Raw genomic sequence first — 24545 nt, 5'->3', positions numbered from 1 at the left:
GGGCTGCCCCGCTCCACGCCTGCCGGCCCGCTGCGCTGCCGGCCTCAGGCCCTGCGGAGCGGCGTGGCGCCGGGCAGCCCCGGGGGGGGGCCTCGCGGGGGCCTGGCGGCCGGGCGGGGCCGGCGGCGGCCGAGGGCGGGCGCGGGGCGCGGCGCGGCGGCGGCGGCGGCAGGTACCGGGCGGGGGGAGGGGCGGCCCCGGGACCCCCGGGCGGGCGGGGGCGGGGGGAGGAGCCCCGGGGAGGAGCCCCCCAGCCCCCCCCAGCCCCCCCCAGCCCCCCCGCGCGGGGTCCGGTCCATGCCGGGCCCTCCGCCGGCGGCAGGGGGCGGCGGGGCCGGGCCTGGCCTTGGGAGGCGGCGCGGCCGCTACCGGAGCCCCCCGGGACCCCCCGGAGCCCCCCGTACCTGGGGCGCTGCGCGGGCCGCGTCCCCCCGGGCCTGCTGGGAGCCCTCCGACGGGCCCGGTCCCTCGGGGCCCTCCCCGGGCCGGTCCCGGGGGCGGGCACCGCGCGGGTTCCGTGTCCTGGAGCCTTCGCCCGGGCGAACAGTGCGGCCTCGGCGGGGGCCCCGTCCCGTCCTGGTCACGTCCTGGTCCCGGTCCCGGTCCCGTCCCTTCTCCTCCTCGGTTCCTGGGCGGGGCGGGGGCTCCCTGCGGCGGTAAAGGCGGGGCCGGCTGGGGAGCAGCGAGCTGGGATACCCGGTTATGCGGTTATCTGGTTATCCCGGTTATTCGGTTATCCCGGTTATCCGGTTATCTGGTTATTCGGTTACCCGGTTATTCAGTTATCCGGTTATCCCGGTTCTCCAGATCTCTCTGCGTCGTTGCTGCTCGGAGCGGACCGGGGGCTCCGTTGGCTCCGGGGGGCAGGGGCCGTCCCGGGGGCAGGGCCGAGCCGCTCCCCGCCGAGCCCCAAGGTCCCAGCAGGGCCGGCGGGAGCTGCATGGCCGCGGGGCCGGGCTCTGCTCCCGTTCCCGAGGAGCCCGCAGGGCCGGGTTTGGGCGCTTAAAAAGTCCCAAACGGTCACAAAACGGCACGGGGAGAGCTGGGCAGGGTCATCCCGCCGGCGTAACGAGGGCCGAGGAGCGCGGTGCTGGGTCTGTGGCCGGGTGGCCCCGGGAGGCGCCGTGCCCAGGGCCGGGGCAGCGCCGCTCCGTGCGTGGGGTGCGGGAGCTGCCCTGGGCACGGGGCAGCTGCGGTTACACGGTGCTGGGAGAAACCGGGGCCGCTTGGTCAGGAGCTCCGCAGTGCAGCCAGGCAGAGAAGTTTGGGCATATCCTCATTTAGGGCTAATTGCTCCGAAAGGCGAGCGAAGGTGGCTCTGTGGGCGCTGAAACGTGCCGGCAGCTGTCCCAGCATTTCGGCCAAAATGTCCCGGAGGGAGCAGGAGCGATACCCGGCTGCGGCAGCTCCCGGCCCCGCAGCAGGGAGGCAGAGCAGGGGCGGCTGCGGCAGCTCCTGGGGCGAGCAGAACCCCTGGGAGCTGCGGGCAGCAGGCGGCTGGCACTGACCTGCCCCTGCGAGCAGGGCGACGTGGTGGGGCTGCGGCATCCTGCGCTGCGCTGCGGTGCTGGCTGTGGTGCTGGAGGCTCGGCTTCAGCTGGGAGAAAGCCGCAGGGTCCGGGCTGTGGGGGACGCGGAGCGCTGTCAGCTTCCAGCTCCTCACCCGGCTTTGTTGCGGCGCTGCCGCTGGCTCGGGAAATGCTGCAGTTGTGCAGGGCGCAGGCTCGCCGCGCTCACCGCCCGCGGGGTCCTAGTGCCTGGGGCTGGATCTCGCTGCCACCGGGCTGGGCTGCCCCACGGCCCCATGGCACGGCATGGCATGGCACGGCACAGCTCTATGCCAGGCAGCAGCTGCCTCCCCTGCTCCGGGGCTCTGCACACAGGCAGGGCTGGATTTTGCCCCAGCAGTGCCATGTGGCTCACCTGCACCTGTCAGCTCGTGTTGGGATGGGCAAAACGCCCCAAAACCCTGCCGGGTGGATGTGCTGTTGGCTGGTGGGCACGTGGCTGTGGTCTGCAGCAGGCTCAGGACCTCCCTGCACTGCAGGTGCCCAGGGATGGGGTGAACAATGTCCCCAAAGTCTGAGTTAGGGTGTGGGCTGCAGGGCCTTGGAAAGCACGGAGGGTTCACGGGGCAGTGCGATGGGCTCACTGCTGGATGTCCTCGCAGATGAGGGCCCTGGTGAGGTGTTTATCGGCCCCGCAGACTTCCTCTGGTACTGGGCTTGCACCCACGGCTACTGGGGGAGGGAGGTGCGGCTGTGCTGGGCCAGGAGCTGGCACTGGGATGTGCTCTGGCTGTGTCAGTTTGGGGGCAGGAATCTGCCTCCCCCGTGCTGCTCACTGCTGGGCAGCGCTGGGTTTGTAGCTGAGAGCGGAGCAGGCAGTGGGCAGAGCGAGATCTCACATCCTCTGCGTGCCCACGGGAGGAGCAGAAGGAACCCAGGAGCAGGAGGGAACCCAGGCAGCCGCTGGTTCTTTAGGGAGTCCTGAGCCCAGCAGGGTCGGTCTGGGTTTGTACTGACACGTGAAGATTGAAGCCTGTCGAGCTGTTTTTAGGACTTCTGTTCTGAGCAGAAGATTGCTGGCAGACTCAGACACTTAGGAGTCAGGAAGCTGTGCTGAAGCAGCTTTGTGTGTGTGTGTATAAATATAAACACAGCAAGATGCAATTTCGCTCTTCCTAGATAAGTAGTGAGGAGTTTTCTGAAGGCTCGTGGGCTTCCTGCGGGGTTTGCCCAAGGCAGCTGTGCTCTTGGTGCTGCAGCTGCTCTGGGCTGGTTCCTGTCCCGATGTCAGTGGGATAGGAACCACAGCGGGGGCGGCTCCCGGGGCTCGGGAAGGTCTGGCTGGGGGCGTCCTGCAGCGGGGCCTGGCCCCAGGGGACGGGGAGGGGGCAGCACGCAGGGTTGGTGACATTTCCACTCTTTTGCAGGCAAAGGAAGGTTGCCGTGGCGGACCCTGATGCGTGCATGATGCCCCATGTGCTAGTTCAGCCTCCCGTGCCAATCAGCACCTCCTGAGTCGGATCCGCGAGCCAGCGCCCGGTCAGCTCTCACTCTGAGGTTTGTGTTAGCGCCCCAAAACAGGGCTGTGACCCCACACCCTGCCCTGCTGCCCGGGCTGCTGGTGCCTGCCTGGCCTCGGTGCTGCGGGGCACCCCGTTCCCTGCTGCCAGCCCCCCGATGGGTGTGATGGGGCACACGGGCTGCCTGCTGGTGGTGCTGAAGGAACCAGCGCTGGGTGTCTGCGGGGGTGAGGGCTGGGCCCGAGGCTCCCCCAGCACAGCTGGGAGCGGGTGGCAGAGGTGAGGGTGCCCCCTGGAATCGGGGGGCTGCGAGCCCCAGCCCCGATGGCGGGGCAGCCGTGCTGCTCGGGGTTCACTGCCTGCTCCTCGGGCATCCCTTGGCGTTTGGAAATGCCTCTGTTAGGTGACACGCCCGGGGTTTGTGGAACCAAGCTCGTGGAAGGAATTCACACGCTGGGGTTTTCCAGAGCTTAAAGTGAGTCAGGAATTGGGGTGTGCCCCTGTGGGGCCGGGCTGCTGCACTCCCGACAGCTGTGGCAGCCTCCAGAAGCACCGGGGGTGATCGGTTTTGGTTGTTTTGTTTGACGGAAAGGGCAGATCATTCGAAAGTGCCCGTGTTTGAGTTTGGGGTGGGAGGGGAAGAGTTGTTTGCTGGGACGTGGAGCAGGCCCTGGGCTGCAGCAACCAGCAGGCAGCCGCCTCTCGGGGGTGTTCTTCTTTGCATTCCTTGCTTCAGCCTGCCTCAGAGTGCTTTAATCACAGCAGTGATGTGTTTCCACGCGATGCAGTTTCGTTAACTAATAAAAGTGCTGCTGAACTTCGGCTTCTTGCCTTCTGGTCGAGGTTTGGCTGTCCCCGACGTTGAAGCAGTGAGGGCAGGGCTGTGTGGTGCCCCAGGAGCCCCTCCTGCGCTGCCAGGCACAACGCCCAGCGTGTGGGTACCTCAGACCCATTGCCAGAGGCCCGTGCTCTTTGTCTGTGCTTCGAGCCCGGGTGCAGGAGCCGTGCAGACCGAGCTGGTGTCCTGCAGCCTGGGCACGCTCTGCCGGGAGCCACGTGGCCGCGCTGCCCCTGGGCTCCAGCTCGGGGTCGGTTGCGGGGTGGCTGGGCTCTGCTGTCCCTCGGACTCCCTTCCAGCAGCAGGTGCTCCAGGTGCTGTGCTCTCGTTCCTGACCTATCTCAGTAGCTGCGTGGGTTCCTTTATTTGTGGAGAGCCTCCCAGGGACCCTGGGGGAGCATCTCCTGGCAGCCACAGCCGCTTCCCGGCGTCCCGGCCCCCTCGGGGTCCTGCAGAAAACAGAGGCAGGTTCCAGCCGCGGTGCTGGGGTCGTGGGGGGCAGCGTGCTTTGGGTGCTGAGCCGCCCGTGCTGGGGCAGGTAGCTCCAGTGTTTGCTGGTGTTTTGGTCTCACAGAATCGCAGAATGGTTTGGGTTGGAAGGGACCTGAGAGATCCTCCAATTCCAACCCCCTGCCATGGGCAGGGACACCTCCCACTGGGAGGTGTGATTTAGCTGCAAGTGACCCCAAACTGAGGCTTCTTCCCCTTTTTTATCAGTTATTTTGCAGCTTTTGTATGCGCTGGGGAAGCCTAACGTTGCTTTTGTCTTACTGTCCTTGGGGCTCGTCGTGGGCCTGTTTCACACAGCAGATGTTCTCAGCTTTGTGGACGGGTGTTTGGCTTTGCAGCACAGCTACAGCTCGCCCCGAGGCAGACGGGAACAGTTCGGTGTCTGTGCCTCCTGGGAGCTGCTGGCACCTCTGGCTTCGTGGAGGGAACTTCGGGACAGGGGAGGGGGCATTGGCCGTGTGGCATTTGTGGCGTTCCCTGGAAAGGGAAGGAAAGCCCTGCTGGCCGCGTGGGAGGGGAGCCTTCCTGGGATCTGTGCTGCTGGCAGGGGCTGCGTGGTCTGAGGGGGAGCAGAGCGCCCTGCTGTTCCTGGGCTGTGTTTCCTAAAGTCCCCCTGAGGTTCTGCGGTCACTCCCCGCTTCTCATCCCTGTCCTCGTCCTCATCTCGCTGCTGTCACCCAGCACACACAGCGCTGGCACCGTGTGGGGTTCGTGCCCTGCAGGATTTTGTGCCCGGTGCCCCCGGTGCTGGCCGTGCTCCTCGTTCTGCTGCTGCTGCTTTGGCTCTGCCCCAGCCCCGGAGGCTCAGGGCTCCCAGGAGGAAGGAGAGCACCACAGCGCGTCCTCCAGCACAGCCTCACAGCTCCTGCAGGGTGCTGCTGGAGCCTCCCTGAGGTGGAGGTGGTTCAATCTGTGGTTAAATGCACTCGCTGGAGTTCCTGTAAGGGAATAAACCTGCTGCGGTATTTATTAGGGGGGACGGAGCAGGCAGCCTGGATGCATACAAAATCCTTGCAGAGGAATGAGGGAAGGCTGAGAGGAGGGCGGCTTTCCCCAGGGGATTTCTCTGACCCATGACTCTGTTCACACCTCAGGAGGACCCCAAAGATCCCTGGGGCTGCCAGCACTGACCCCATGCCACCCGGTGTCACTGATCGCAGTGTGCGGGGTTTTGTGATCTGCCCCCAAAATGTCGGCTGGGTTTTGAGCAGCTGGAGAGCGTGACGTGAGCAGGATGAGGCGGCTGCACGGGAGCAGGCAGCACGTGGGAGCGCTCTCAGTGTTGCTTTGCAGCCTCCTTCCCCCAGTAAGCAGAGCGGACAGAGGGTGTTTGTGGGGTCCTTAGGGCCCGACAGCCCCAACAACCTAACCTACTCACAGAGCATGTGTTGGGCTGCCCTAGCATGGCCACACCATGCACGTGGGCTGGCCGAGCTGGCTGGTTTTGTTTTTCATCCTATTGTTGTGTTTGACCAACTTTGGTAGTGTTTCACTTGGGTTTTGTACAAGCCATGCAGGTTTTGCATCTGATGTCCTTCATCTGTCCCGGAGCTGACAGAACAGAGGGGAATGGGGGGACAGTCTTGCTTTTTTGTAACTTTCCCAATAATTTTGGGGCTGGATATCTGTATATACTTTAAAACAGCCCAGAGGAGAGGAAAAATGCCGGAGTCAGATGTTCACATTCTTGTAGAGACGTCAGGAAGCAATTGGCAGCTTTTATGTTCCCTTTCCTGCCAGCCTTCCACGGCAGCAGCGCTGGGGCTTGCTGAAAGCCTCGTGCCTGTCCGATGGGCAGCGTGGCCTCGGCTTTGGGGGATGAGTACTGCTGGGTGCTGGGGTGCTGCCAACCTGCCCCTGGAGCCCGGTGGGCGCTGCGGCAGCCCCCGGCCCCAGCACGCTGCCCTCATCGGGCCGAGTCCATCCCGTGGCTGATGCGGGCCCGGTGCCCAGCCCGGTGGCCGTGCCGCTCGCCCGGTGGGGCCACGCAGGAGCCGAGGGAGCTGAGGAGCAGACGTTGGGCTGGATCCTGGATCCGGGCTCTGCAGAGCCCCGTCCCCAGCCTGGTCGCTGCAGCCCCCGGGTGCTGAGCGGGCTTTAACCGCGCCGCTGGGAGCCGTTTGGGGGCACCCTGCCTGCCCCCCCCTCCGCCCCGCCAGGGCAGCAATTAGTGCTGCATCGGAAGGGGGGCTGATGGCTTTAATTAGGCATCTGTCCTGATCAGGCCGACAGCAAGTATTGATCCGGGATGGCCCGGGATTAACCCTTTGGCTGCTGCAGCCCCTCTGGGCGCTGGCCGGGACGTGGCTTGGGGCCATTGCCCCCGCTGCATCCCCAGGGCAGCATCAGAGGGCCGGGGGTGAGGGCAGCTGGGGCGAGGGTGGCAGTGGGAGCCCGGGGGGTGCGGGGCTGCCCCCGGTGCCTCCCGGTGCCTGCCGGGGCCTTCCCCGAGCATCCCCACACGGTGCCCACCCGCCGCAGCCGGGCAGCGTTAGGACCCAGCGCGCGGCGCGGTGACAGCCCCGGAGCGCAGTGGCGCAGTCTCGTCTCCATCAGCTGGGCTGGATTTCCGCATGGCCCCCATCCGAGCATCCTCCGCCCCAAAAGGGCCCTCTCCCCGCGCCCTGTGAGCCCGCAGCGCGGCGCCGGGGGGGGCGCGGGGACGATGAGATCAGCTGAAACGGGAAAAGCCTCCGCTGAGCCGCTGCGAGCCATGAACTGAGAGCGGTGCGGGAAATAATAAACCCTGCAAATAAAGAGAAAAGCCGGCGGCAGCATGGCCCAGAGCAAGAGACACACGTACGGCCGGGTAAGTTGGGGGGAGGGAAACTTATTTACCAACTCCTGGCTGTGCCGTGAGACATTGTTCTGCGCCATGACGCCGTGATGCTGGCTGTTGCAGTGGAGCTGCGGCTGGTTTTGTGCTGGAATCGGGGCTGTGTTTCCCTTCATCCCCAGCAGTATCCGCTCAGCTGTGCGGTGGGTGGATGGATTTGTCTGAGCGATGGTGGTGGCTGCGTCCTTCTGATTTAAATGAGGCTTTCTGTGCTGGTAATTGTCGCGGATAATGCAGCGAGGCGTCAGCTGAGCCGCTGCTGCTGACAGAATCTTTCTGGGGCTTTTCAGCACAAAGATTCCGGCTTGTTTCCCTTTCCCCACCGTGGGCTTTTTCTCCCCGTCTGCTTATTTTCCAGGCTGCGTGGACAGACACCGGCCCTCCCAGTGTCAGAAATCATTTCCAGGTTTCCCCGTATTGCAGTGACCCCCGGGCTGGGGGTGGGCAGCACGACTCCAGCCGGGCAGCGGCCTCACCGCGAGGCCTTGCTGCTGAGCTCCCCTTTGTCACCCCGCGCCATGTCCTGGTCCCCGCAGCCCCGTGCAGAGGGCCGAGGGATGCCGGTCACAGCACGGGGCTGGGGACTGCTTCACCCACCCTGCGCAGGGGCCGGGAGCCTTTGTGGTGGCTGTGGGCTGGGGGTGGGATATCCTCGGGCTTGTCACCTCCAACCGCTCGGCCCCGGGGCTCTGCGTTTGCTCAGTGTCCCCGTTTTGGTGCGGGGAGCGGGGCCCAGAGGTGGAATTTCGGTCTGGGTGCCGGCAGTTCTGTGCTGTGACTGCATGGAGCTACAGTCAGGCCGGACGGCCGCTGCCTGCCCTGGCTGTGGGTGGTGCTGGGGGTGTCTGAGCTGTGCGTGGGCCCTGCACGACCAAAGCTGAGCCAGCCCTGCTGGGTGGGCCGGGTGACAGCTGTCCTGCTGCCACTTGGTGGGCGGTGTGAGGGTTTTTGGGGGTCCCTTCCACACACAGCCGGTGCCATCGTGTTCGTGACGCCCTTTGCCTCTGACCTCTGGCTTCCGAGCCCTGACCAGGCGAGGTCCAGCACGACTGCGGTGGGTGCCCCATGGGGGAAGCAGCAGCCGGGCACCCTGCGGGGCATCCCGCAGCCCCCCGCCCCTCACCGGTGAGGGCTCTGCCTCCCCACCACCGACCCCGCAGTCCCCCCGCCGTGCCGGGTGGCACAGCAGCACCCAACGCCGTGCGTTTGGCAGTGCCTGGGCTCAGCGGGTGCTGCAGGTACCAGCGGGTCCTCCCGTGTTCCAGCTGCCTCGGGGCACCTCTTGGATTTGGGGCTGGAAGCGCTGGAACCTGTGGTTGTGAATCTCATCACGGGAGCTTTCGGAGGCAGTCGCTGTGTTCCTGCTTTGCCTGAAACTTTTGATCTGCTCATTGAGTGACACTTTGAGGCTCAGCGAGCCGTGTCTGCGTGCAGGGAGGTGTCCCCCCCCCAGCCTGGCTTCGGGAAGGAACGCCGTGGATGCTCCCTGGGCTGTCCCCTGCGGTGCAGCCGGGTGCTGGAGCTGTCACGTTCGGATGAAGCACGGCAGTGACCCCAATCGCGTTCGAATCCCAAGTTAAGTCACTTGAAATTACAGAGATTTTTCAGTGGCTAATCATCAGTATCGTTAAACAACGGAGGGAATTGTGCGTGGGCAGCTGGGGCGGTGGCAGTCGGCGGGTGGCTGGGGGCAGGGTGCCCGGCGGCTGCGCCCCCACTGCCCGATTGCCCCCCAGCCCGTGCCTGCAGCTCATTGCTTGGCCGCTGGTTTCTGTTTTAATTTAATTTAGTGGCTCATTCACCCTTTTGGCCAATGCTGCATGGGAGTGATGAGCATGAGCTGTCCTGAACCGTGCTGGTGCTTAAACAGCCTCCCTCAGGGCCCCCAGGGAGCCTGTCGGGGTGTGAGCCACTTCTCTCTGCCCTCGTGTGTGTCTGCTGCAGCTCCTCCAGCCCCGAGGTCCCCCGCAGCTTTACTCGCCCATCGGCAGCACGATGCTCCAAAGCTCAGGTACCTGAAGCACTGGAGGGGCTGCTGGAGAGGCCGGCGTGGGGGCAGTGGGCACCTGGGGCTGAGGTTGAGGTGCTTGTGCTGCTGCCAGAGCCTCAGCACCAGCCTGGAGAGCTCTGCCCGCGTCCTTCAGGAGGAGCTCAGGGGGGAACCTGCACTGAAGAACCCGAGGAAGCTCTGGGCTGGGTTGCCAGCTGCCCTTTTGGGCAGTGTGGTACCCAGGTGATCGTCCCCCAGCTTCGTGGTGTTCCTCACCCCCCCTGCTCACCCCGTGGATGGCTGGGGGCACGTCTGCCACCAGGAGGCACGGGGCAGACCCCCACGGGCTCCCCGGCCAGGCTCTGCCCTTCCCCATCAGGCTCTGAGCGAGCAGCCATCCCTCTAGGGAGGCCGATGGGGCAAGGCGGTGTGTGCAGCCCGCACGGCTTCTCCCCTGTTTAAATCTGAAATTGCAATAATGGCGCTGGCTTTAATCCCTCCGGGAACACCAGGCTTGGGTCTGGCGGGGCGGTCAGCCCCCGGAGCAAAGCTGTCATGCATTTCCTGAGCCGTGTGCTCTCTGGATTTTGGGGAGATACCTGGGCTGTGTGCTGTGGCCTGCTCAGCTTCAGGCCATGGTGAACGGCGTGCACTGACCCTCGTGTTGGAGCACCGCACCTTGTTCCCCTGGCTTACTTTGAGTCAGCTGTGAAAGCTGAAGAAAAGCTAGAGAGCAGTCCTAAGGGCTTGAATACGTTAGGGTGCTTATTCTGTGCCCTGCCATCTTTCCTGAACGTTAAGATTTGGAGAACACTTCCATTAAAATCACTGCTGGTTACCAAATGGACACAAATGGACCAAGACATGTGCTGAATTGGCCAGGTAGCAGCGCCAGGCTGACCTGCACAGCAGCAGCACGGCCCTGGAGCTCCCTGTGCTCGCCGGGGCTGTGTCTTGGTGTTGCCTTTGGGAAGAGGCTGAGGCTGGTGGCAGACGTGGCAGCACTCACATCCAAGGGACCGTCTGGGTGTGGGAGCTGCTTCGGAGCGGAGGCAGCGTGATGCCCCTCGGCCTGAGTTTCAGCACGCGGTGGGGTGAGTGAAGCTTCTCCAGCCCTGGGGGGATCCCACGGATCAAATCCTCTGGGGCGAGGGTCTGGGCATCGAGGGTCCGGGCGCTCCCTCTGTGCACCTCTGTGGCTGCTCCATGGGCTCAGCCTCTGCCTTCAGCCCTGCTCGAGCGGGCGTCCCGGTGCTGAGCACCCTGGGGGCGGCTGTGCGGTGCTGGGGCTCCCCTTCTGCACGGCTGCTGGGAATGGGATCCCAGCCATTTAGGCTGGAAAACACCCTGAGATGGGCAGGTTCGACCATGAACCTCACGCTGCCAAGTCTCCCCTGAGCCATGTCCCCAAGCACCATGTCTGTGCGTCCTCTGAAGCCACCAGGGAGGCGCTGGGGCAGCCCTCGGGGGCACCAGCAGGTGGAGGAGCGCAGCGCTCGCGAGCTCCTGAAGGTGCTGGAGGAACGCGGCTTTGTCCCGGCCACCTCGAGTCTGCCCTTCTCACACCACCGGAGCTGCCTCAGCTCAGACCCTGTGGAAGGCCACAGTCACAAAAAGCTCTTCCATCGTGGCATCGATCTGGCAGTGGGAGGATTTACAACCACGGCTCCTGCACCACGGTTCAGCCCCACGTGAGCTGGGGGCCATCGGTCACTGTGCCCCTGGGCTGCCCCTGCCCTCCGGAGCCCCATCTGAGGCAGAGCCTGGTGCCAGGCAGTGACTTTAAGCCTCTGTGTGCCAGCCCTTGGCTTGTACTCGTACCAATACACCTATAAAAAGGGTTCTTGGGTGCTCCGTGCGTTGGGAAGTCCTGCTCTGAAAGCACCCGCAGCTCAGGGATCTTCCTCTCTGATCAGTCCTGTTGGTGCTGTTCTGGTCAGGATGGGTTTCGTATCGCTAGAAGTCATCTTCCAGAGCCCCACAGATGGCAGCGGAGGAGCCCCTGGGCCTTTGAGATGTGGTTTGTGCCGTGTGTGAGCCGAGGGGAGGCCGTGGGGCCAGGCAGCACCGGGCTCGGGCTTCAGCACAGCCGGGGAGCTGACAGGATGCTCTGCTGCGTTCCTGACCTGCCTGGGAGGGGAGGGCGCAGCACAGGGACACTGGGAGGCCAGCGAGCTTCTGACCTGCTGCTTAAAAAGAAAGCTGAGTTGACAGAATTAAGAAGTTATTAAATTTTAAATTTGGGGCTGAAAAAAACGCATACCTACTTGTGCTAGGGTGAATTGCATTAACTTCTCTCTGTCAGCACCGGTGAGATCACAGCCGTGAGGAGACGTTAGCAGCTGGGTGCTTCCTGGAGGTGACGCATGCTGCGTGTTCCTAACGGGCTGCTGCGTTAATTAGAACGCCTAATGAGTGAGGTGTAAGCCATGGGGCCAGCCTGTGTCCGTGCAGGTGGTGGGGAGTCGGGGGGCAGATGAAGGCAGGACCCTGTAGGTGCTGCTGTGGGGGCTGTCCCTGCGGGCTGGAGGCTGCCAGTGTGCAGGAGGCTCCTGCTGGGGTCCTGCGCCCTCGGGGGCCGTGTCCTCCTGTGCCGGGGACGTGCCACCAAGTGCAGGTGGCCGCTCTCCTGTCCTCACCTGGCAGCACTTTGCAGCTGCCCTGAGCCCCCGGCTGGGTGTGGGGAGCTGGGGGAGGTCGCTGGAGGGGTCGGTACCTGCAGCTGGGGGGGCTGCTCCCGGCCTGGCTGCCGGGCACAGCGCCCGACCCGGCCCTATGGCACCAGGGCGCCTGCCCCAGTGTGTGCTGGAGCTGGGCAGGGTTCGGCGCTCTGTGTGAGGAGGGTGAGCGTTACGGAGGGGAGCGGATGCCCAGGGCTGATCTTCCTTGGGTTTATGGGCTGGCTGCCCTGGGTGAGCTCCTGGTGCTCCAGGACAGGGACGCGGTGATGTGCCAGCAGCCAGTCACCTCCTGCCAGTTCTGAAGGGAGCTTCAGGTGCTTTACCTGCACGGCTGTGTGGTGAGGAAATACAAAGCCCTGCCGTCCCTACTGAGTTCTGGAAAATGCCAGAACTCGCTTAAAATGACCCTTAACACGGGAACGCTACCTAAAGTGGCAGATTTTTTTTTTTTTTCCGGGGGTACTCGAGATTTACAATGGGTTCGCATAATCTTGTGTTTTGCTCTGGTGACATGAATTATTGTGGTCTGCCCGTTCATACAGCTACGAGCAGCCCTGCGCTGCGTCTCTGCTCAGAGCCAGGAAAACGGCACGTCCTGGAGCCTTCTGCCTGCCTTTGGATTTTTCCACTTGCTTGACAGCAAAGCAGGGGCTTCCCAGTGCCAGGATGGTGTACCCAGCTTGCCAGGCACTGATGTGCCCGAGTGGTTTGTTTTTTTTTTCCCATTGTTCCTTTTTGGCAAGGCCTGCCGGTAGCACCTCGCTGCTGCAGTAGCTGGTTGTAGCAGCAGCCTCGGGACGGCTTGGTGCAGGGCAGAGGTTTTATCTCGCACAGCCACTTGCTCCTCGTTGGCACCGAAAGGCGTCACGGTGGCATTAAATCCACTCTGAGCACACTGCGAGTGAGATGTGGCAGGGGTTTGGGGCTGGCGAGGCGATCCTCTCGTCCGGCCGCGCTGCCGAGCCCTAGTGGGGGTCTCTAGAGAGGCACTGGCAGAGAACAAAGATGTGCTGCCGCTTTTTTTCTTTTCTATTTTTTTTCCCCATATGCATGTTTGCTGCATAATTGGTAAGACAGGCCCTGAAGAGCTTTTGGATCAGAAAAGAAGAAAGTCTTGTTCCCTGCAAAGTCCCAGATTTTCTTCCCTGGAGAGTTCGTGCAGGGCCGAGGAGGAGCAGCAGCAGCAGCACGGCTGCACCCAGCCCCGACCGTGCTCCCCGAGCCCCCCCTGCACCAGGGCACCCGGGCCTGGCCGCTCCGGGGGGGCTGCTGTGTTATGGAGCCGTGTTGCATCCGCCTGCTTCAAGGTCGTGCTTTTTGCTCTGGTCGCACCCTGGGGAGGAGGTGACAAAGACCAAGCCCTGCCCCGGCCCTGGTGCCGTGCAGAACGCCCCCCAGGTGCCCACCAGACGCCCCCCAGGTGCCCGCCTTCAGCCCCCGAGACCAGGCGTGCTGTTGCAGAGGTGAAGTGATGGCCTCCTGCCCGCCTGGCTGCTGCCTCCCCGCAGGCTGATGCTGTAGAAAAAGTAAAAATTAAATGGTTTGGAAGCTAATTCGGTGGAAGCCTGGCGGGGTTGTTTCTGAGGGCTCCCTGGTGCTCATCTCGTCCTCGCGATGCGGCTGAGCGTGCTGCAGCTCCGCAGCTCCTGCTCTGCCTCCCCAGGGCCTCTCTGGGCTTCCCCCAGCTCCTGCCCCCGGCCCCCCGCGTGGCCCTGGGTCCTGCCCTGCTGCCCCTTCTGCAAGGGTCTTGGTGTGGGTCCCCGACGCAGACTGGGCCGGCCCCGTGGAGTGCCACCAGTGGCTAACAGCAGGCTGAGCGCTGCGGCTCGCAGAGGCTCTGCGGGGCCAGACCTGAGCTTCTGCGGGGAGGAAGAGGGACTTTTTGCCTTATGAGTTCAAGTAAGGCTGCGTGCGCTCTGTTAACTACTCAGGCCATTGATTGAATTGAGGGGTGATGGCACGGTGACGTTACAGTGCAGTGTTGTCAGTTTATAGTCTTGCTTACACATTTTCTCTGCACGTGTTCTGTTTCAAAAGCTTCCCCAGCCAACGCGCTGATGCGCAGGCCTCCCAGCAGCTGCACAGGAGTCACTGCCCCAGCCTGGTGGCCGAGCTGTGCTGAGCCACGGGCAGCTCCGAGCCCTCGTGTTTGAGGTTTCCTGGACCCCTGGATGGGACCCACAGGTGTTGGGGAGGACAGACAGCAGCACGGCGGTGGTTGGTGTTTGTATATCGCTAAGCAAGAAGCTTTCCACTTACATTGTGAATCTTGCTTGTCCTCCTCCAGGCCTGCTGTTTTCCCTGAGCATTGCTCTCGTTTCTTGTAGCCAGTGGGACGCGGATTTTATGGCTGCAAGTGTTTTGCAGAACGTTGTTGCTGAATGATCTGACGTTTTGGCAGACATTCCTCTGAATGTGCAGCGTGCGTTTTTAGATTCGAGGTCTTGTTTGTTGTTCCTGCTAGAACTGATGAGTGATTTTCTTTGTATAAAAGAGATTTTGTGCTTTTGATTTCCGCCAATTGCAGTTGGACGGAAAGTGGAGCGGGGTTGTGTGGAAGCTGCTGTCACAGTTCCCGGTCTCAGCGCGCCCTGAGCACCGCGGGGCCGTTCTGCGCTCAGAACCCGCGTGGCCGGCGTGCGAGGGGAGGTGAGGGGCTGCCGGATGGGCTGCCGACAGTGGATTTGGTTTGCTGCACGTGCAAAAAAGGCAGAAGCTTCAGAACGTTGTCGGTTCTTTGCTCTGGTGGTGTTGAGCTGCCAGGAGCCCTGCCTGTGCCCGGCGTTTGTCTGTGCCCCCGTCAGGCTGCGCTGCCCTGCTCGGCTGCTTGCTGCCCCTCGGCTCGGGGGGAAGGGAACCTCCTGCTCCCTCCTCTGCCGCTTCACATCTCTGTGTGCACTCGTCGGGATGGAGAGGGTGTTCGTAAGCCAAACCCAGCAGTAATCAAAACAAAATATCTTCTGCACGATAAACGGAGCCGTGGAGAAGCGGGTGATGTAAATGCTGAGATTTGCTTCATTTTGGGACTGGCATGAGGACAGCCCCAAGCTGTAACACCGAGCCGTGCAACTGAGCAAACAGTCAGTGTCCCCCTGCCTGCTGATTCCTGTTTAGAAGTAGGAGCCTTTGGAGGGCTGTTTGCGGAGGGACAATTAGAACAGCACTAATTTTCAAACCATTAAGGCATGCAGTTAATTTAACTCTGTGGCAATATAACGTAAACTTCATCTATTCACGCAGTCGTGTTTTAGAGGAGGGAGCCTTGGGCAATGGGGTCCCAATGCCTGTCTTGCCTGCCCCCCCTTATAAACTCCACTGAGGATGCAGAATTGAGGTAAGGCTGCGGGTCCCAGGCGCTGTAATGGAGTTCCTCCCCCTGTCCCTTATCGATGCAGTGATGGGGTTGGTCGATGTGCTTAATTTCGCCCGGCCAGAGAGGTGGCAAGCCTGATTTCTGGGGGTGCAGAGTGACATGCACGCAGCTGAGCGTTCCAGGTGGTGATGCCTCGAGCTGACCGGGTTTACTGGAGGCATTTTGTGCCCAGCAGCGCTGTGACCTCGCAGTCCTGCAGGGAGCAGGACCCGGCTCAGTGGCAGGAGGCTGCAGGGCACGTGGTCGAGGCGCAGGAAACGAAGCTGTTGGAGCTGCTCCACCACGGGGCTTTCTGTTCCTGAGTGTGCAGGGCAAGAGGCTGGGGAGCCCCAGGCAGCTGCCAGCGCAGTGAAAGCAGAATGCAGCCAGCACCAGAGGCAAAGGAGACTTGTGCTAACATCAGCCCCTTCGCTCAGCTCTTTCCGGAGCTGCTCCACGATCCTCTACAAACTGCACAACGTGGGTGTGAGTGCAGCGGGCCTGCTGCGAGCTGACGAGCTGCAGTCGGGGGTTCTGCTGCTGTCTGTGATGCCTGTGGGCAGCTGTAACAGAAGGGAGGGCATCTCGCCCGCACCCGAGGGCTGGTGCAGTGCGAGCAGGGACCAACCCTCGGTGTTGGGCAGGGTGCTGGGGGGGCACCGCGTGCTGGGAGCCCACCCCGGCAGGGAACGGGGCACTGGTGTCCAAGCCGCTGTTCTGTCTGGCTGCACTGGCCGTGTGTAACTGGCTGCTCTTCTCCTCTCTCTGCAGGCATCCAGCACCGGCCCCAGGATGAGCACAGAAGGCAGCAGCAAGCCCCTGAAGGTGGGCTCCAGAGTGGAAGTCATCGGGAAGGGGCACCGCGGTACCGTGGCCTATGTTGGTGCCACCCTGTTTGCCACGGGGAAGTGGGTCGGTGTCATCCTGGATGAAGCCAAGGGCAAGAACGACGGGACCGTGCAGGGCAGGAAATACTTCACCTGTGAGGAAAACCACGGCATCTTCGTGCGGCAGTCACAGGTACGCTTCTCCCATGCACGTGTGTCCTGCGACAGCTTCTGCTTGCCAGGCTCATGTAGCTCCTGGATTTCTTGGTTGAATAGAGGAAAATGGCTCTTTGCACCTACTGGTGGGAGAGTTGAAATGCTTTTCCTTCACTCCCAGGGAGCACAATGTTTCTGGGACTCTGTCTTCCACTGTGCAAGGGAAAAAAGAACAGCTCCAGCCACAAACCCAGACCTCACCAGCAGGCAGTGCTGCTGCCAGAGCTCGTACTAGCCTGGTGCTCATCCCCTCTGCCCATCTCATTGAGCACCTCAGTTCAGCCTGGGAGGTTGTAGTGAAGTGTTTTCAGATGAGTCAGGTGAAGAAAATTTGAGTTCCAGGCGGTGTGGGATGCTTTCACTTCACCTCTGAAACCAGGAGTGCAAATCTGCCTGTTGTGTGCTGCCTCAGCGCGCTGCCAGCTCCGTTATCCCCAGTCAGGTTTGGGACCAGCATCTGGGTGTTTGGTTGGTGAGCTCTTGTTCCTGTGCCCAGGTAGGAGCCAGCCATCTCGGCTGTGTGCAGACAAGTCTCTTCCCTTTTAACTTCTGTGCAGTCTCCACACAGCACGAGCACAGCGAGGTGGCACCGCTCTGTAGTCCCACGGGTGGCTGTGCTCCAAGCACGGTGTTGCAGCAGGAGACGCTCAGCTCCTTTCCTCCTTCCCTGAGTGCAAAACCATTGTTTGAAGCTTGGCTTGAAGCAGAGTGCTGAGCTCGTTTCCCCTTCCACGAACCCTCCTGCTGCACCAGGAGACGTGGTGGCTCCCTTCCAGGTCATTGGCAGTGGGTGACTGTGGAGGTAGAGGGAAAATCAGCTGCTTTGGGAGAGGAGTCCTCAGCAGGACCCCCCCATCACCTGTCCCGGCCATCAGTTCCTGTGCAGATCCAGGGGCACGGCGACAGCTCGCTGATGAGAAGTGAACCTTCTCCTGGCTGTTCTGGGACCCGTGGGCCTGGTTTCCTTGCTCTGCCTCCCAGCCTAGCCTGCCAGCTAAATCTGGGACGTGGAAGCACCACGCTGCGGGACCCAGCCCGAGGGGAGCCGTGTGCTGGTGCTGCCTCGCCCGCAGCGGTTTGGGTTTTGTCTCACACGGTCCCCCTGAGCAGCCCACGGTTTGCTTTAAAAGCAGGTGGCTTCACCACGGGGAGGGTGAGCGGCTTCTGTGCTGCTCTGCCCCGTGGAAGGGCAAACCCCTGGTTTGGGGGAGCCGTGAGCTGGTGCTGGCAGCGCCGCCCGCCCCTCTGAGCCCGTGCTCGGTGTGGGAAGGTGAACCTGGAATCACAGAACCACAGGATATCCCGGGTTGGAAGGGGCCCACAAGGATCGAGTCCAACTCCTGGCGCCACACAGATCTACCCCAAAATTCAGACCATGAACTTGGTGAGCTCGGTCTCTGAGCAGCGTGTCCTGAGCGGGCTGTGAGCCCAGCACTTGGTGCCTGGTGCCCAGCACGGGGCTGTGGCTCGGTTCCCTTCTGTTCCTCAGAGCCCTCCTCGTGCAGCACGGCGTCCCAGAGGAGTTCCAGCACGAGGGCTGGGCGAGCTGGCCCGTGCCAAGAGGGCTTATCCGGAACGGTCCCTTTGGTTTGGGGCATTAATTTTTCAAGAACTGGTTTTAAGATGGCAGGGTTCCCTTCAGTGGAGTTAGTGCTCTGCTCGTGCTCTCAGCTGTAAATCTGTCTGCTGCTTCCTCCCCTCATTCATTTCTGGTCTCTCCAGCGCAGCGGGTGGCTTTCCTGTGGTTACACACAGTGCCAGACCTCTGGATGGCGATGATTTTTCTCAAGGAGAAAAACTAACATGTTTTTCTCATTGCTCATGGAGCAGACGGACTGCGGCCGTATAAGCGCATCTTGGACACACGTAAAATGTTTCTAAGAAATTTCCAAGGTTAACTTTCTGTTCTCTCCACCTCAAAATACGCCTCCAGAAAGGAGTGCTGGTGATGCCAGCATCAGCGAAGCCCAGCAGTGCTCCTGGTCTTTTGCTTTGCTCTGGAGTCTCAGCTTTAGGAACGTGCTCGTGGAAGGGCAGAGGCCCAAGGTACTGTCTGCTTCCTGCAGTGCCCCGGGAGGTGGATCCCAGGCTGGGTGTGAGAAGTTTCAGATAAGTGCTGCACTTTGCTCGGGGAAGGATCGAGCCCACGCCGTGCATCCGCTCCCTGCTGCTCTGTGTGGGGATGCGCGTCCCGGTGGCACCCAGGAGCCCTGGGGCAACGATGGCCCCGTGCCCCTCGCTGTGCCCCCCCGTGGGGGCAGGATGGGCCCCAGGAGGGCTCCCTCCCCTCCCTCGTGGGGCTGCAGCAGCGCTGGGGGTGTCTGTGCCCACAGACGGTCCCTGTGCCTCTGGGATGGGCATCTCCAACCAGGGGCTGGCTCGTTGGCCTCTGGCAGCCTCAGCATTGCACCCACCCGGGGCTTGGATGTGGCTCGTGGCTCTGAGTGTGCGTTGTTTTACATGGAAATGTCACCGATTTTGGTGTCAGGTGGAGCTGCTTTTCTGCTCCTGCTTGGCAGAGGGACTCAGCCTGGTCCTGCTTCTGCTGCACATCTTGTGTGTGTTGTGCTTCTGCTGCTCAGAGATCAGGCGTACCCGGCTGTGTCAGAGATGCACTTTCTGTGTGATTTCAGGGAAAACTTGCCTCTCCCTCGCTTCTTAAACCACGGGTTGAGTGTTTGCAGCACTGGTGCAGTCCTGATGATTCCTGTGGCAGCAGCCTCCGTGCTTCTTTCCGTGTAACAGTATGACACTTGGGCATCTTCCAGGAAGGAAGCCGTGACTAGCAGGCGTACAGGATCTGATTGTTATTTTGGAATGTTATTTTTAAACTGAACTCCTGTGCTTAAGGCTTTTACGGAGCGGGTAGCTGCGGCAAATACCTGCCAGGAGCAATTCAGGTTGAGGAATGGTTTTGAGGAAGTGGCCTAATCCTTTCCAGTCTTGTTCTATGTTTGTGAAGCAGAAGTGTGTCCAGAAATAGATGACAGAGAAAACCCCAGATCCTCATCCCTTGATGCAGCTCAGAGCTGGGGGTGTTCTTGTCTGTGCCTCGCGGGCTTCCAGTGTGGGAGCAAAACCAGCCCGACCCCGCTGCTGGCTGCTCTGCAGCTCAGGAGTTGCTGTCTCAGAGAAAAGCAGTTCTCCTTACGGTGGAGAAAGGTTTTAAAATAACTTTAAGACAAAAACATGATAAAAAAGAGCTTTCTGCCAAGTGCCAGTAATGTGACCTGGTCACCAGCCCGGGGTTGTGAGCGGATTGCTCCGGGGGTACCACGAAGCTGCTGTGGATCCTCTGGGCGGGTGAATCCCCAGCTTTGCCTTTTTCTCAAGTGAACACGCAGCTTTTACAGGGAGCCTGCGGGAAGGAGGATGGTCAAACATCAGACCTTGAGTAACCAAAATAAAAATCTGCACCAAAACCCTGTGGTCTCTGTATGAACCTGCAGCGGGGGGGGGTTAGATGTGCACCCGTCCTCTTCTCTGCCCTAATGGCTGTTGTGCTGTGTTCCAGATCCAGGTGTTTGAAGATGGAGCTGATACCACGTCCCCAGAAACGCCGGACTCTGCTGCCCTGAAGGTCCCCAAGAGAGGTACGGGCACCGTGCTGTGCTGTGCATCGTGCTCCCTGCCGAGCCTCCCTCTGCTCCCCGTCATCAGGCCGCTTCGTAATGGCCCCGTTCTGTTACCTCAGAGGCTGCTCTTGTTTTTATTTTTTTTTTCCTTCTTTTGTCAGGCTTGACTCCCTTTGAGGCCTGTTTTTTTAGCGATTATTTAGCAGTACGTTTAGGAATCCTAGGAGCTTTAGGGGGAAAAAGAAAACCCGTCTGATTGCTTGCAGACTGTCCAGGACAGGAAGCTGTGCGTGCCAAGCTGAGGATTCCTTGTGTGGAGCATTTGCTGAACACATGCTTAGCGATTCAGAGCAGGATTGTTTCCTTTGTTGTTTTTTTCCTTTCCTGGCCAGTAGAAATCAAAATTTCCCTTTGTTCACAAACGAAACCCACCCTGCAGCCACATCAAGTGTGCCCAAAGGCACCTGAGGGGGACGATTGGCTCAGAAGGGGTGTTCCCAGCGGCTTCATTTGGTGTCCCTGGGGTGGAAGGGCAGTGAGCTGCCATTCACGTCTCTGGGCATCCCCCTGCCTCCTCTGGGGAGCCCTGAGGCACAGCAGGGCCCTGGGGGTGCTGTGCCCCCACCTCTTGGTTCACCCCTGGTGTGGTTGTCCGTCAGCACGTGCAGCTCAGCGGGGTGCTGGTAAAGCCAGCACTGGTGGTGGGGTGCGGGGCTTAATGTGAAAGAGGAAAACTCTTCTGCTTAGTACCCGGGTCTGAGTTGTGCTATTTTGCTCCAGAGTGCTGGAGAGCCCAGTCTGTTGTTCAGCTTCAGTCTGTTCTTTTTTTATCTGCTTGATGTTAACAGTAAACGAAAATATTCCCTAGCGTTTGTACGATCTTTTCACTGTCAGTTCAGACTTCCCAGCTGAAGGCTCGTTTTTTCTTGTTAAAATTCTGACCTCGTTTTGGATGAGGAGCTTGTGTGGAGCAGTGCAAACACTTTTGTCCCCACTTCTCCTGTAGGTCTGGGTTTTCTGAATGTATATCAATGACCTTCACCTTTTTGAGTGCCGAATGTGAAAAAAGCTACACGGCTCCCAGAGCTGGGAGCCTGCTGTTGTTCTCGTCCCTGAGTTCCCGGGGGCTAGGCAGGAGGAACACCCCAGGAGACCCCCGTTGAAAGTCCTGAGAGCCAGGGAGTGGAGATGCTGTCAGGAGCACAGGACAGGCACAGACCAGACGTGTGTCAACTGCCTTGGGAGGAGGAACAAATGAACATCAGGGTAGCTCTGTGGGTCAGCACAAGAAGCCTTTAAATCGGGTGCCCCCTTGTTACGTGGAAGCATTTCTGAGGCTTTGTGCCTTGTGCTGTAGGGTTGCTGGTTTCTTCTAAAACCTTTGGGGGAGACCAGCAGCGACTGCAGCACCTGGAGGTCTGCGGCTGCTTCCTCGCAGCACAGCGCTGGCTGTTCAGTGCTGCCTCCTCCTTTTCAGCACGCTCTGAGGCTTGGTGTCGCTGCCAGCAGCATTCACCGAGCTCCCTGCAGCGATGCTCTGGCCCTTTTCCCCCCGCTGCTGGTTCTTTCATTGAAATTCAAAGCGAGTGAAACACAGGCAGGTCACGTTGCGCCTCCCCGCGCGCAGCACCAGCACCGTTGGTGCACCTTGCGCTGCCCGCAGCCCGCCGAGCGCTGCAGGAGGGGACAGGGGACAGGGGACGGGGCTGCCCTGGGGCTGCCGGGGGTTCGGTGCCGCTGCCGTCTGCAGCAGCTGCCCTGGAGGAGCTGCTCGGTGTGGTGCCGAGCAGGACGCGCTGCCGGCTGCGTGCCAGGGAGTTGCCATAGAGATGTCGGTGCCGGCTGCCGCAGCCGTGCTGCAGAACCTGGGGCAGCCTCAGCCCGGAGCCCGAGGCGTGGGGCAGGCGGCTCCTCTCCTCTGAGATGTGCCCCTGCCGTGCTGGGCCAGCAGCAACACCGAAGGGGCAGTACTGAGCTCCGGGATGCAGCCGGGAGAGGAGGGGGCACCCCCTGCAGCTGTGAGCTGCTCGCAAGCCCACCGGGCACCCAGCAGTGCTGCAGAGGATGCGACTGGTTTGGAGGACGACCTCTGATGCTGCAGGGCTTTGGCTTTTGGCAGTGGGAAGCCCTGTGCTCAGTCAGGGCTGGGGCTGAGGATGCCCTCGGGGAAGTGATGTGCAGCTCCTGCAGCAGGGCAGGGCTGGGAGGCTCGGACGTGTCCCCGAGCAGATGTTTGGGTGGCTGGGTTGCCATTTGTCCCCCATAAGGGGATGTTCTGAGGGTGGCTCAAGGCTCTCTGCATTGCAGTAACTTCATGGGAGAAGGGAAGGGTACCGTGACCTAGTTCGGACGTGTCTGGTCGTTGGGCTCTTTCCTCAGACTGTCGGCAGGTCTAATGAGAGCCCCTGCTCCTACACGTGTACGCCCTGTTACACCACCACGTCCTGGTTTATGCAGAGCTCCGTGGGCTCTGCCCGACTCCCACCTCTTTAAGATCTCATATAAATGTCCTTTTGGTGTGCCCCAGCTCTCGCTGGACTGCAGACACTTGGTATGCGGGTCAGGCCCGAGGGCGCTGCTGTGCCAGAGCTGATGGTTTTGTTTCTGTTTTTCTTTACAGATTCCCTGGAAGCTGCCAAAGCCAGCAAACTGGTGAGTGCTGAGCCCGTAACGCTGCAGGCTGCTGAAATACATTCACTTTGCAGCACGTGATCAGTGGGAGAGGCAGACTCACACATTCCCCTCCAGTGTTTTTCCTTCCGCTAACTTTTATCACCTCTCGAAAAGCTCCATTTTTCAACCCTGCAGGAAAAGTGCACGGAGCTGCACACACAACGTGCCAAAAGGGCAGGCTTTCCAGCCTGTCTCCTATTAGCCCTTTTCCATTTTTTGCTGTAAAAGTGCCAGTGACAGAGTGCATTTCTCCTGAAACCCATGGGAAATGAGGCTCTCTAAGAAGCAATTTCTCAACTAACCATGAGAAACCAGTAAGCTGTAGAGGAATACACTCCCAGCACAGTTGCTGATGTCACACACTTAAAGCTAAGTTCAATCAGCATTGCAACACGCACGTCCTGCACGCTTCTTGGCTGTGATCCTTAAAAAAAAAAAAAAAAAAAAAAAAACACAACAAAAACACAACAAACCAGACCAGAAAAGCACCCGTACACCCTGCAGGAAGTGTGCTCCTCAGGATATGGGAAATAAGCTCTGTGGCTTCTGTGGGGCTTGCAGAGGAACTGTGTGTTTACTTCTGAGCAGCCAGGAATCTCGATGGCTCTTGAGGCATTCACGGGTACGTGCTGTATGCAGACATGTGCCGTGTGCTCCATCAGGGACAGGAATTGGAGCAGGTACCTGTTCTACAAATGCTTCTGCCCCCCAGACAAGCTCAGACAGTTATTTAAGCGTGAAAGCACAAAAATGGCCACGCGTGCCTGCAGGTACTGAGAAAGCTGTGGTGGTGCTGGGGGGGACGGTGGCTTTGCTCTGAGCACACTTCAGAAGAAAGGTGGGACTCCCTGGGGCCCGGCTAGCCCCTCCTGCCGTGGGCAGCTGTGCAGGGAAAGCAGCTCCTCGATCTGAAAGCAGATCACGGGCTCTGTGGTACCCGTGACTGCCAGGAGCAGGAGGCATTTCCCCACGGTGGGCAGAGCCGTGCTCCAGGTCGGGGTCAGCCTGCACCACGGTGGGATGTGGGCACAGGATCCACGTGTGGAGGGGCTCCAGGGGCTCAGCACCCTCACGGGCCTGGGAGGCTGAGCCTCGCTCATGCTGAGTCAAACAGATCCCAGAGTAGAGGGTGGAGAGGAAATTCCCACCCCCCCGCCTCGTATTTAAGGGATTTGGGGGATTTTGTAGGGTTACCTCCTCTGCTGACCGGGGCTCCCCTTACCTGCTGGTGTGTCCTGGCGGATTGCTCCCTTCCGCTGCAGGGCCCTGCACTGGTGGCAACTTCTCCCCCTTGTGTCCTGTGCCTGTGATGACATCCCAGTCCCTGGGTTAATTATGTGCTGCAATTAGTGTGAGGGTTGCTAGGTGAAGCTGTGTGCTGTAAAGGTCAGCCCAGACTGTGGTTCCTCAGAATAAAGGCTGCGAGAGGGAGTTGTGGGGTGCTGGAAGAGAGGTTTTAAAATTGTTTCAGAGCGTTTGTAATAAGAGACAGATATAATATTTACAAATGGGGGAAAAATGTAGCATTCATGAAATCAGGATGCTAAAATAGTAATTGTCTTGCAACTGCTCTGCCTAAGAAGGCTGCAGGAAAGGAGCTGAACTGACAGGGTTTGCTCCCAGGCTTGCTCCCCCTCCGATTAGATGCCTACTGGTGCCCCCTGCTTTAAGCATCTGTTTTTTTTCTATGTAAGAGAGAATTTGGTGCTGGCTGTGTTGGAGGCAGGGCGCTCAGGTAGGTGGAGCTCTGTGCTGTTGGGGGCTGCAGGTGCTGCTGTGCCGTGGGGCAGCCGGCCGAGCTTTTTGGTGTGGAAAAACTCTTCTAAATAACTCCCTGCTGCCTTTGAGGTGCTGCCCTGGTGCAGCAGGCTCCCAGCATAACCCAAATGATGTCCTGGAGAGGTGGAGAGGAGGAGCACCCCCAGCACGCTGCCCCTGCACCCCGATGTCCTTGTAGTGAGGGCCCCAACGCTGGGTGCCGGTCCCAAGGCACAGGAGTGCTTCCCATTTCACCGTCCC

General features: G+C 60.6%; 1 protein-coding gene across 6 annotated transcripts in view; it reads left to right on the top strand.

Moving 5' to 3' along the window:
- The first annotated feature begins 104 nt into the window (after positions 1 to 104).
- The window catches only part of DCTN1 (dynactin subunit 1), a 60075-nt gene continuing 35634 nt past the window's right edge, over positions 105 to 24545 (top strand). For all 6 annotated transcript variants that reach the window (XM_084285568.1, XM_084285565.1, XM_084285567.1 and 3 more), the window contains exons 1-5: positions 105 to 172; positions 2936 to 3065; positions 16007 to 16255; positions 19793 to 19871; positions 22474 to 22505. In XM_084285568.1, coding sequence (XP_084141694.1) covers positions 16028 to 16255; positions 19793 to 19871; positions 22474 to 22505 — 339 coding nt within the window. In that variant the 5' untranslated portion in view covers positions 105 to 172; positions 2936 to 3065; positions 16007 to 16027. The remainder of the gene's footprint in view (positions 173 to 2935; positions 3066 to 16006; positions 16256 to 19792; positions 19872 to 22473; positions 22506 to 24545) is intronic.

The sequence above is a fragment of the Netta rufina genome (assembly GCF_964035555.1).
Source record: "Netta rufina genome assembly, chromosome: 4".
NCBI lineage: Eukaryota > Metazoa > Chordata > Aves > Anseriformes > Anatidae > Netta > Netta rufina.
The sequence above is the reverse complement of the archived record's forward strand: the minus strand, read 5'-3'. Positions and strand labels throughout refer to the sequence as shown.